Source organism: Cucurbita maxima, unplaced genomic scaffold (genome assembly GCF_002738345.1).
Source record: "Cucurbita maxima cultivar Rimu unplaced genomic scaffold, Cmax_1.0 Cma_Scf00007, whole genome shotgun sequence".
NCBI lineage: Eukaryota > Viridiplantae > Streptophyta > Magnoliopsida > Cucurbitales > Cucurbitaceae > Cucurbita > Cucurbita maxima.
This window is the reverse complement of record NW_019272023.1, coordinates 1502806-1514860: the sequence shown is the minus strand read 5'-3', so window position 1 is coordinate 1514860 and position 12055 is coordinate 1502806. Positions and strand designations below refer to the sequence as shown.

The 12055-nt window shown below is 33.5% G+C and overlaps 2 protein-coding genes across 2 annotated transcripts; both read right to left on the bottom strand.

The window, feature by feature from the left end:
* Window positions 1-2511: 2511 nt before the first annotated feature.
* Window positions 2512-7220, bottom strand: LOC111481792 (ubiquitin-conjugating enzyme E2 variant 1C). The gene is made up of 4 exons (XM_023127386.1): window positions 7003-7220; window positions 3703-3842; window positions 3183-3308; window positions 2512-2909 (listed from the first exon to the last, which is right to left on the bottom strand). The coding sequence occupies exons 1-4, from the start codon at window positions 7034-7036 to the stop codon at window positions 2769-2771; spliced, it is 441 nt and encodes a 146-aa protein (XP_022983154.1). The 5' UTR covers window positions 7037-7220; the 3' UTR covers window positions 2512-2768.
* A 1077-nt stretch (window positions 7221-8297) lies between these two features.
* On the bottom strand, window positions 8298-9275 carry LOC111481787. The gene is made up of 2 exons (XM_023127380.1): window positions 9168-9275; window positions 8298-8793 (listed from the first exon to the last, which is right to left on the bottom strand). Exons 1-2 carry the CDS (start codon window positions 9243-9245, stop codon window positions 8413-8415), a joined length of 459 nt encoding a protein of 152 aa, XP_022983148.1. The 5' UTR covers window positions 9246-9275; the 3' UTR covers window positions 8298-8412.
* Between the last annotated feature and the right edge of the window lie 2780 nt (window positions 9276-12055).

Sequence of the window (12055 nt, the reverse complement as noted above, 5' to 3'; positions counted from 1 at the left end):
ACACAAAATTTTATGAAAAGACAAAAAGATAACAAAAGAAAATTTTATGTCATAGCTTAAGTACAAAATAAATTCAAAACTTTTGGATTTTCTTTTTTTTCTTTTTTTTTTTTTGAATTTTTGGCTTAGAGGAGCTGAGAGAGAATGATGTGACAATGATGGGCTCGTGTTTGAATTTTGAAATCAATTTGAAAAAAAAATCGTCACGATGAGTTGAATTAGGTTGATTTGGATCTATTTTGATATTTTAATTCAATTAGAACATAAGAATGTTTAAAAACAAAGGGATTTTGTTGTTAACGATAACATAGTGCATAAGTAAGTTAATGGATTTGTTGATATAAAATCAGAGTGAAGCATCGTAATAAGCGCATGCAGCGACCATACACATGTCACAAAAAACTGTTAGAGACAAGTAAGTTAGGTAATGGACGATTTTTGAAAGTTGAATTTTGTTTATAATTAGGGTTTGTCTTCAGAATTTGAAGAATAAGAAAGAGCACTGGAGAGGAGTAGAGGAGGGAAGAGGGAAGAGATTGGGATTCAAAACCCCCCATCACGTCTCATTTCTACAATAATGTGTGATATCACTCTACGTCACGATCATAGCTAAACTGGGTTATCTATATACACTCTATCTATATACACTCTATCGAAGACTAAGGGAGTTTAAATTCCTCGCCTTAAATGTTGTGTTGAACATAGAACATAGAATGTCACGACTCTCTCCCTCCCAAACTCAAAGCCATATGAATTTTGACATTTTCTTTAGGTGACATTTTTTTTATTCTCTTTCTTATATGGCTTCTCATTTGAGTCGAGTTCGTATTTTGTGTACCATTTTATAGTTTTTGCTAAGATGTTAATACTAGATTTCGATTTTGAGGATCAAATGGAAAGAAATATGTTAATATGACCATATGTGGAATCATACTTTTTTAGTCCCTTGAATGAATGAATTGTGTTGATATTAGTTCTTACAAGTCAAAAGTCTTGAAAATTGTCACTATCTATAAAAATAGGGGGGAAAAGACTGACTTAAAAATGTCCAATGGGGAAAAACTAGGTCAAAATGAAGTGGGCTATTTGATCCCTACTCTCGTGAAACGAAGTTGTTGTGTAGCCTTTTTAATAATGTAATATACTTTATATTATAGCCTCCTTTTTGGGTCCATGGTCTTCTAAGTGGGGACTCTGTTTTACACGACAAAGCAGCTATCATATAAGAAAGAAAATTCAGTTCTCAGAAAACAAAAAGTTAATAAAAGATGATTAATTATCGAAATTTTTCCGATGTAATAGACGATAATTAGAAGGGGAAAATAAGCATTCAAATATTTGAAGCTGTGAATTCATGATGAACTAAAAGTTCTTACAACCTAGTAACTACAAATAATTTAAAACAGAATTGATACAACAACTGACACTCTTGTCCACATTATCAATTATTTGATTTGATGCATTTGACAACACCCATCAACTATTCAAACATTTTCATGACGAAATTCATAGTATTTATGCAAATTTTGGTAAATCCTAGGCTCATGTCCTCTACTAAACACAGTCCACACCCTAATTGTAATGCAGGAAAATGTTCCTGTTTCCCAGTATGTCCAAACATTCACAAACCAAATGCATATAAAATGGGAATGTTTTCATGCCTCAAGCAAATGGGTTTCTGTTGCCAACTTGCATTGAACCCATAATTGAATTTTGGGGGACCATGGCCATACCTCTGGCTAACCCTAATGGTGGTCCAGACTACACCATATAAACAAAATATGGTGTATATTTCCTTATCATCCTAACAAATCATTCAAAAAACTGTATAAGAAAATCTTTAATAAGAAGATTCAGTATGCATTTGAAACCATAAGGGTAGAAAACAAATTACAGCTTGGTGGGGTGCCTACTCTGCATCAGTTTGCAGTATTCTACGGTCCAATGCCACTTTTCTTTGGAATCTCTTCTAGTCATATATGCTATTGCCTTTGGGCGTTTATGTGTTGCAAATTTCTCCTCATCTTATGCACACAGCGGAAGAAGAGAAGACACTGAAAATGCTATCTTTTCAGTAATAAGTAAAGGACCACGGTGCCACCCTGTCGAGATTCGTGTTGGGTCAAAGTCGAAACTTCTGACATCAACATATTTCCTTCTACTTCTAAAGTAAATAAAACACCTTAAAGTTTAACGGGATGAACACAAAAGCATTTCATTCAAGTCAGCATCTCCTACAGTCCATTGCAAGAGATAATAGGCTGGCAAGAGAATAGTTATCATATGATACACCCTAATTAAAATGTTAAGCAATGGATATACGAAATTTATTGCACACGAACCCAATGAAACTATTTAGATTTGACAGGAATATAGTCAGATTCTTGTAGAGCATTAAACAAGGCATTTTCATGAATCAAAAGAGAAAATCATAGATGTAAAGTTGAAACCATACCAACACCCAGAACTGTTGAGTGAGAGAGAGAGAGAGAGAGAGAGAGAGAGAGAGAGTAATGCAGAAAACAACCAACGCTCAAATTAGATAATACTATTGGGTAAATTTGTATCGACACATTTTCTATCATTAAAAGACCATCCCTTCAACAGATTGGACAAGGAAAAGACTATTGATCAACGACGAAGCAATGCAAATCATCATCAAGATTTTGGTTTTCCTGGAATGTGCTCAACTTCCACAGGATTACACAGCACTGCAAACTATATTTGCATATGGCACACCATATGATCATGTGTTCATGATCTTGGAACTAGAAGTAGGTGCCTTCTGGAGGTTGGACCAGCTTTCGGTTATGCGGGGCTGCCATTTCCTTTTTCAGCTGCGTCAGTATATCCTCCATGGAGTACTCTCGCTGCCAATTTGCAAGAAGTCCAAATTTTTTTGACTCAACCTGTTGGAAATCAATCATTGGGTAACAAAACAAAATTAGCACCGCAGAGAAAGAACGTGAAGATCAGTTAATAAAATCATCTAGGAAGACAAAATATAACAGGTGAAATTGCTGCTATCGGAGCTAAAATTCTGAAAACACAAGTTTAATATACAATTTATACATTCATATTACACTTATCTTTTGGTCTTTCTTCCAAATATCAACTTTTAGTTCAACAAAAAAATACCGAGAGATTCATATTGTCAACTATGTGAATAAAAACAAAGATACCACTCCAGTTTCATGGTTCACGCATGTCATGTTGACTCTTGAATGAAAACGAACACTTGGTGGCTTATCAGGGTAATCTTTATCACAGAAAAGCTTCAACTGATAAATTCTACCTTCATGTACCGTCTGCAAGAAAAAAAGAAGCATGATGAATTTTTACTGCACTATACGTATAGCCATAAAATAGCAATTGTAAAATAAGGTAGACCGCCAATTTTCTGCTTAAAACTCCTGAGAGCATTTATCGTACCAACCATTTACAGACCCTGCCCCCTCATGTTGTTGATACAAAGCTTTGGAAAAAAAAAAAAAGAAGAAGAACTTTCCTCCAAAATTCAAGAAGAAGGACATGTAAGCTAATTACAATTGGAAAAGAGCTGGAATAGTGCCTATAGCAATGAATGATAGTTGATGCATTATATATATATTTGGTGGAAAGTATGAATTATAAATTTTCAAATTTTCTTCACGAGCAAGGCAATGAACTAAAATTCCTGAAAAGAAGGGCAGAAGCCATTACATTGTGTGGACCAATAATGGTGCCAGTCCATGAACGCATATAAATGTCATCTCCATCATCCATTCCATAGCTCACAGTACCATCGCCAATGCCCTTTTCTCCACGTTCAAGTTCCTCCAGCAGCCGGAAGTTCCTAGGAACTGTGATAGAAAGCAAACACTTCAGAAGATGCTTAAGTTTTGACAATGGCGAGACATCTACATCACACAACTTTACAATCTGCAATGTACAAATTATTTAATCGACTTGCCCTCACGAAGAGCAACATAGAAAAATAGTGGACCCAATCGACTGGTTTACAATCACTCCACACCAATTCATTTTATTCAGAGAGAAGTATAATCATATTGATAATTGTACTAAATTATTCAAGAATGTCCTGTCAGACATTTCTCTTATGTTCATTTTGGTGCTTCTGTATCAAAAGCTTCATATGCCATCACATTGATGAACCAAATTGATATTCGTACTAGAATGAAGGAAAGATAGAAAAAAAGAAGGATGAAATTTGAGAACTTTCCTCTTATTCTCCCAATTCCAAGCTATTTGGAGAACTCATTATCAGCACCGCCCATCTGGCGTCCTCTCCATTTATTTTTATAACCACTTCCTATGAACGAATCTCTCAAACCATGCTGATAAACTTAAACTATTCCATATATCGACTACACCCAGACGCCAACATATAACAGTTAATATTACTTGCCTCCCTAGAAATCACCATGACCTAGCAAAGAGTATGCTAATATTCCCATTTAACTGCCCTCATTCAACCCAACGCTTGCCATTTATTTCAGCATATGCCAACAATTAACACCCCAACAAAATAAGCCACAAATTTTAAGTATGCAATTGCTCTTTAAGTAGCTTACTCCAAGGTGTAACAAAAATAAGGGATGTTTCCAATTTCCATCAAACAATTCTGTACGGGGGCTCCAAATGAGTACCACATAAGCACGAGGAGGATTTAGCAAATCAATCATAATATGTGAAAATCCAACACCACCTGGGTCGTGTCTATCTTCGAACACAGTGCACACCAAAATTGTTTTGCAATTTAGCACTGACCTACCTTGACAAGAATCTGAAATTGATAGTAACAATCTGGAAATTCCTAGACATGGCTGGAAACTCAAAAAATCAAGTACTAAATTACATAAATGTTCAAACTCCAACCATACATCATAAGCACCTGGTTACATCTATAGCTTCCACCGAGGTCCAACTCCCTTCAGACACCTTAGTCTTAGTCTTAGGCCCTTGAATCTTGACTACTTGCCGCTCAAATTTAGGTTTGGCAAGTTCCAATTTGATTTCAACCACCCCCTTGTTGTACCATCACACATTCCCACACCTCATAATTATTAGTGCAGGACAAGTATTCATCTTCCCAGATGGTTCCGTTTTCCACTTTCATGCTTATGTCAATCTTGGGTAGCAGTCTAGCACAAATCTAACTTCACATCATGAAGTTCTTCCAATTTTATCATTTAATCTATACGGTCAGCCAAATTTTGAACATCTCAGTGATTTTCCCAAGAATTGCATGTTTCTTTGAGTTAGTTCTATCATATCAATCATATGTTGGATTTTTTAACTACTAGTCCTTCATTTGACCAACTTATGACTCATAAACACATTTCGATGGTGGGATGATCCATGGTGAGGTAATATATGGTCAAAATATGCCAGTAAATATACTAGGAATAATACAATATCTAGCATTCTAGGGTAGAAGTCTTTTGACTTGTTTGCTATCAAAGAGGGAAAACGAGGGCCGACTGCCAAGGTATCTTAAGTAGAGCATTCACATTGGTTGCCATGAACTCAACATTTCTGGGTGCCAAATTTCAACTCAAAATGTGCGACTTATTGTGTGCACCCCTTGATCACTCAAGCGATGAAGGCTCTAGGCGTATTGGCTCTCACTGAAGGTGACTGGGAGACAGCGAAGGAAACCAATGAAAACATCATTTTCCAAATTATTTAATGAGGCTAAGGGATAAAAAAGCTGGCAGGATAATCCCCCAACCACATCCTACTCATGTTATATAAATTACAGATTACATTTGTAAATTAACTACTTTGATTTTAAGAAAAATGCACAATTTTCAGTGAAAGCTTAACTAGCATAGGAGCCCGTTCAATCATTTGCAAAGTCTATTGTTCAGTCAAACTTGGAGGAAAAAGTGCTTGAGTTAATTTTTTACATGTCTGACGCTTAAGTGACATCCAAACAATGGTATAAAAGTAAACAGCAGCATTGAGATATTTTCGTCTAAAGAGGTGAGGCACAAGCCTCGAAGTAGTATGAGGGATTATCCCCAATCTAAATACAAAAGCATTGATAGAAACCATCAAACTGCATTATCCAGGATTACTAAGAATAACTATTATCATCATTATTAAAAATTAAAAAACTCATATATCCAATTTTGACTTACTTAAAGAAAGATTCTAAAATGTCGTTCAACACCGTTCTTATTATCACAGACAACTTCTACTCATTCTTTACATTTTTGTTTACAGAGTTCAATTGAGCCTCGTCCAAAGCAAGTCTCCATCCTAAGCTTCATAAAGTTTTCTAAAGTACGCTACGTATGTAACGAAAAATCTGGAACAGTCATAAGCAGACCATTTTTCTCCTCGTTTAGATGTTTGAGATAATTAATGAAATCAATTAACCTTGAATTCGTGATTACAAATTGAATTTAAAACGTAGCCAAAATACAAGATGATGCAGAAGAGGCCTAAGAATACATGTAATTAAGACAGCTATGAGATACAGGCATTTATACAACAACAAAAAATGTGATTCATCGGTCTGGAACGTGTCAGAGTTTCTAGTTNACAAAATAAAAAAATAGCCAGTAGCCAAAAAAAAAAAAAAAAAAAAAAAAAACGATGTAACGGACATCTATCCAAAATAAGCCACGGCGAGTATTCACAATAAAGTAAAGACGAGTTCAATCACGAAGGTCCAACATTATTTCACACCAAAACTAGTCTGACCTACAAAATCAAGTATAGCATTTAGATTTCGGAGCAAACCGAATCTCATAGAACACAAAGAAAAACAAGAGTAACAGAAGAAAATACATCAACGGCGGAGAATGCAACGCACAGATATTTGCAAAGGGGTCAAATAAAAGTTAAAATATTGAACAATTAACACAAGTCCATCAACGATCAATAAAAATATCGATGAAATAGTCAAATCAGAAAAAAAAAAAATTGAAGGATGAGAAAGACAAAGCTTGAGATCAATCAAATTTTGACGAACAGATTCAAAAGACTAACCAACAACACTCGAGCCTCCTGAACCAAGCGTCATAGATGAATAAAAAATGGCTAACTACGATCAGGTAGCAAGGATCTGATCGAAGAGTGAAGGAAATGGAACACTTGAAGAAAAAAGAATCTAAGAAGATAAATGGACGGAACGAGGGGAATAAAGAGGAAAACTGGAAGGTTTGTGGAATCGATAGGTCAGGAAAAGGGGGGCAAAGAAAAACAATTATTATTTCGGAATAAATGACTGTATATTTAATGGGCCTTAGAAAAATAAATGGGCCTCAATCTGTAGGAACCTTCGACAAGTGGGCCTCCATATTCTAAAAAACTAAGCCCGTCATGTTCCAATCAATTGGGCCTTTACTAGAAAATTGTGTGGATCCGTCCCTAATATTTTTGGTAATTTTCCAAATTCTCAATTATTTAATATAAAAATTGAACAATTTTAAGCTTTTTTTTTTCTTTCTATTTATTTTTTTAATATTTAATATTTATTTTGGATAATAATAAATAGAGTCTAATTTTAAACCATGGATAGTATTGTCCGGTTTGACCCATTAATATAGATTCACGGTTTGAAAGTATTAAATAGAAGTTAAAAGTATATTAAATAAGAAGTTGGATTGAGCGGAAAATATTTATAACAATTAATGGGTTAGGGAAGAGAGGAAAAAGTAGTTGGAAACCAAATAGAGTTGACCTAAATATAGGACATAAATAGAAGCTAGAATGATTGCATGTCCAATTAATCCACGTATTATTTCAGCATAAGTTTATTAATACCAAATAAAATGCAAAAATGAATTAATTGGAGGGTTGGGGATTTTAATTGGTATTAATCTCAACTGCCCTTCCATCAATTACTCTTTGCATTTATATGCCTTTCTAATCTACACTTTAGGGTTTTTAATCTTTGTACTAAATCCTTCTTTATTTGGAAGATTGAAATAAATTCAAGTAATATTCATTCAGAAGATGGGACCCTTTGCATTTAATTCTATTTAATTTTGTTACTTATTTTTAGTATGCACCCAACTTTCTTTCGCCCCCCATATGTGTGTATATATATATATATATATATAAATGAATTTAAGGCCCTTGGAAAAATAAAATTAATTTATACTTGATTACATACAACAGTAGTGCTTACAAGTAGGAGTTAAATTATGGTTTAACGATGTGTTCTGCAGAAGACAAAACCAAAAAATGGCCGCTCTTTCAATATCTAAATAAAATTAATATTAATTCAGCTTCTCAACTCTATTTTCAGAAAAAGAAAAAATGGCCGCTCTTACACTTTCTCTCAACAAAAAGCTACGCCATTTTCTTTTCAATTTCACATCTAAAATAATTATAAAAAAGAACATTTAACAGCCAAATGGAAGTTGAAGACAGTTTAGATTTGGGTGATTTTCTTTAGATCTTTCTGGCGGCCGCCGTCGACGGAGGACCTGAAGCGGCGCCGTCATGGAGGAAATCGAGCAAAACAGAGCTCTTGCATTTTGGGCATTTGGGTTCATTCTCCGACAGCATCACGTACATCAGGCACCGAGGGCAGCCGACCAGCACCATCGATGTCGCTTCTGGACTGCTGGAGTATCGGAGAGCGGCACTGCTGTCGTCCTGGTTTAGTTCCAACGACACGCAAGAGCTCGGTGGCGATGTGGGCGACAAAGTCGCTGATCGGCTCGGCGATGAACCCAAAGGATGTTGCCGCGGCGGCGACAGGTTCAATTTCAAATCAAGCTTTGGAACACTTCCACTGCTTCTTCTGCTCATTTTCTCCTCCTCTAGTCTCTGTTACAATCGGGAAACAAAAAAACACAAATTTATCAAAATAAAAACACGGCGTCTCAATTATGAACTTCCACTTATTTTTGGTAAACCAATAACATGCTGTCGAAAAACCACTTGTACTTTTACAAGTTAATCCTTAATTATTGATATAATCAACACTAACTTAAGCTTTTTAGTTAATTAGTGATTTAACACTTCATTTTCAAGCTATGAAACACCCAATTTGGAGCAATTTTACATGAGAGAAACGGAAGGAAAAACAAAATGCCGCTTACTCACTATTTCAAAAGAAAACAAAAACAGAGCTTTAAACCCAATTCAGGGCTCTTCCAAAACAAAAAAAAAGAACTTGAAACGTTGTAATATGGATATACCTTGAAGTTCTGGAAAGAAGACGGCGGCGATGGCGGCGGAGGAGGGTGAGAAAATGTGAGTGAGTTTGTGGTAAACATAGGACTCCGGGGAATGATTTATATAAGAAAAGGGAGGGTGGGAAAGTGGGAGGCAGAGGAAGAAGGAAGAAAGAGATAAATGGGTATTATTATTATTTCTTTCATTAATTTAGAGAGAGAGAGAAATGAATTTTGTGGAAATGGGTGGCAGAGTGTAAATTAAGGGGGGCAGGAAAATGAATTAATGTGGGAAATTAAATTAAAAAATAAAAAATAAAAAGGAAGAAAAAAGCAGGAAAGTAATTAGGGGATTTATTTATAAAAGAAAAGCCAAACAGTCCTTGGGTTTCATTGATTGCATTAAGAGTCGGTGTTTATTGTAATTTTTGGCTGCAGAAATGAAAGTTTGCCGACGCCCATTTATTTTTTTATTAAACTCCAAGAATTAGCTGCCAATGTTCCGCCAAACTTAAATGACATTTTTATTATTAAAATAATAACCAACCCATTTTCTTTTACTCCCCAATTTAATGGTACACGCCACCTCAGATTAAATGGATTGCACGATCCTTTTTTCTTTTTACCTCTTAAGTTTTTAAAAATAACAATTTATTTATTTCTATTTTCTTTTTAAAAATAATAAATCATCTTATTTCTTTATGCCATTATATATTCGTATGTATATCATAGTTGAAAGTAAATAATTTAGATAGATTATCTAAACTTAACTGAACCTAATTAATAATTGAGGCATGTTCCGCCAAACAATTGTGGCAAGGACTTGTAACTATATTCTTGTAATGTAATTTTTTTAATTTACGTCTACAATCCATTCGACCATTATGCAAATCATAGAGCGTGATTACAATGAACATATAGTAGATAGTTCACGTCAATTAGTTAATTTTTAAAATTTTACATTGGTAATTAAATTAGTAATAATTTGGAGGTAAAAGTAGTAAAGTTTTAAAATGTAGAGAGTAAAAAGAAGGTATTCTTCCTCAGTAAATAGGTATACCTAAAAAAGAAATGGATTTAAAAAATAAAAATAAAAAAAAAGGGATAATTTTGGGGGGTATAAATAAATTGGATCGAACTGCAATAATAAATAGAATTAAACAGCTTAATTAATATCTGTTGCGACTTGATGAAAGAATGACAACTGCCACATATTTAATTATTCACGTTTTGTGATAAACATGGAAACAAAATGGACCCATTATCATTTTCGTTATTATATATACATTTGAATCTAATTATATTTCCATCCATAAATATTTCTTTAGTTATTTAGACGTATGAAATATATATATATATATATTATTTTATGAAAGAGGAAAATTAATAAATATATAACCACTTAAACTGTGTATTTGGATGGACTTGTAATAATGGTTAATAAATAAGCTAATATTTTCTATTCCAAGTCAAATATTAGGGTCTAAATTTTTTTATTTGCTAAGGGAAAAATCAATTTAAATTCAACTTAAGTCCATAATTCTAATTAATTAATTAAAAAATTATTTATGTTTGTATTTAATTTTATTGCCCGTCTCCTACCTTTTAGTTAGTCAATACTCCCGATATTGACCTTCCACATTTTAATGTGAGGATCCGTTGAGTTAATTGCACATGCCAAAAAAAATTATTAAATATGGCCTCCAAATTTGAAATAATAATAATAAAAAATAAAATATACTTTTTAATTTTAAATAAAATTAGGATTCATTGAATAAAAGAAATACACGTATTCACATAACTAAATAAAAAGTAATACCTTTCATTCTTTCACTCGCAGATTTATTCTTTGGAAAATGATCTTCATTCGAGCACGACGTCAACTCAATTAGGTTAACTGGCCGAATTCGTGGAACGAAAGCTAAATAAATGAGAGGAGAGAAATAGAGGTATATATCTCTTAAATCCTATTTTAATAATCCTCTCTATATACACAAAAGTTGACCCTCATTTTCTGGATCTCTCAATAATGATAATTAATTTTCTCTGTCTTATGCTCTCTTCAAGTCAACTTTTTCAACACCATAAAATATATAATCTATATTCTTTAATTCGCATCATAAACTATTTGAAGGGAAACAATAAGAGTAATTTAATCACAAATATATATATATATAAAATGAAAACATAAGTTATGAAGTGAGAATGGAGAAAATAATATTGAAATACAAAGCTTGTTTGGTATTCATACAATAATGTTTATTTGACTTTAACCCATAAATTGAATTGGTTCAATTTAGGGAAAGGATTAAAAGGAAATTTGCATAAAATTAGACCCATATTGTTAATATTAATTTGGGAGTGTAGAATAATAAATATGGGTGTTTCTCTATTATCTAAAATTAAATAAGAAATCACAATATTAATTATAATGCACATCCAATTAGTGCATGAAATGAATATATTCAATAAATGTGAGCCCAATGCTCTCATGATAGGTCGTTACCAATGCTCTCATGAAATCAATAATGTCAACTCCTACCTCTCCTATTCGCTTCCTATGCCGCTATGTTTTTTACTTTGGTCTAAAACCCTAAATATTATTAAACACGTATCTACTTTACTTTTATCTTTTATCATCGTTCTTCTTCTTTTTCCGGCGTTTTAAAAGTGAGAACTTTTTCTACTTATTAAGAGACCACCTAACATCGAATTGTTTACCTAATTTGGCTCCTAATGGTCTCAACATTTCCATGTATCCTCTATGACAAGACCATATTATCCATGTGTCTTCAAACCAACCCTCATACTTTGAATATGGTTTGTCTTCACTCATATTATTTCTAAACAAAATTGTGTGAGATCCCACGTTAATTAGAGAGAGGAACAAAACATTCTTTAAAAATCTGGTT

Excerpts from the sequence above, each read along its gene's own strand:
- LOC111481792 (XM_023127386.1), bottom strand. The coding sequence starts at position 7,036 with ATGACGCTTGGTTCAGGAGGCTCGAGTGTTGTTG. Across the intron at positions 3,843-7,002 it reads AGGAGGCTCGAGTGTTGTTG|TTCCTAGGAACTTCCGGCTG; the intron begins GTTAGTCTTTTG and ends TTTCTATCACAG. Across the intron at positions 2,910-3,182 it reads TGAACCATGAAACTGGAGTG|GTTGAGTCAAAAAAATTTGG; the intron begins GTATCTTTGTTT and ends GATTTCCAACAG.
- LOC111481787 (XM_023127380.1), bottom strand. The coding sequence starts at position 9,245 with ATGTTTACCACAAACTCACTCACATTTTCTCACCCTCCTCCGCCGCCA. Across the intron at positions 8,794-9,167 it reads CTTCTTTCCAGAACTTCAAG|AGACTAGAGGAGGAGAAAAT; the intron begins GTATATCCATAT and ends CGATTGTAACAG.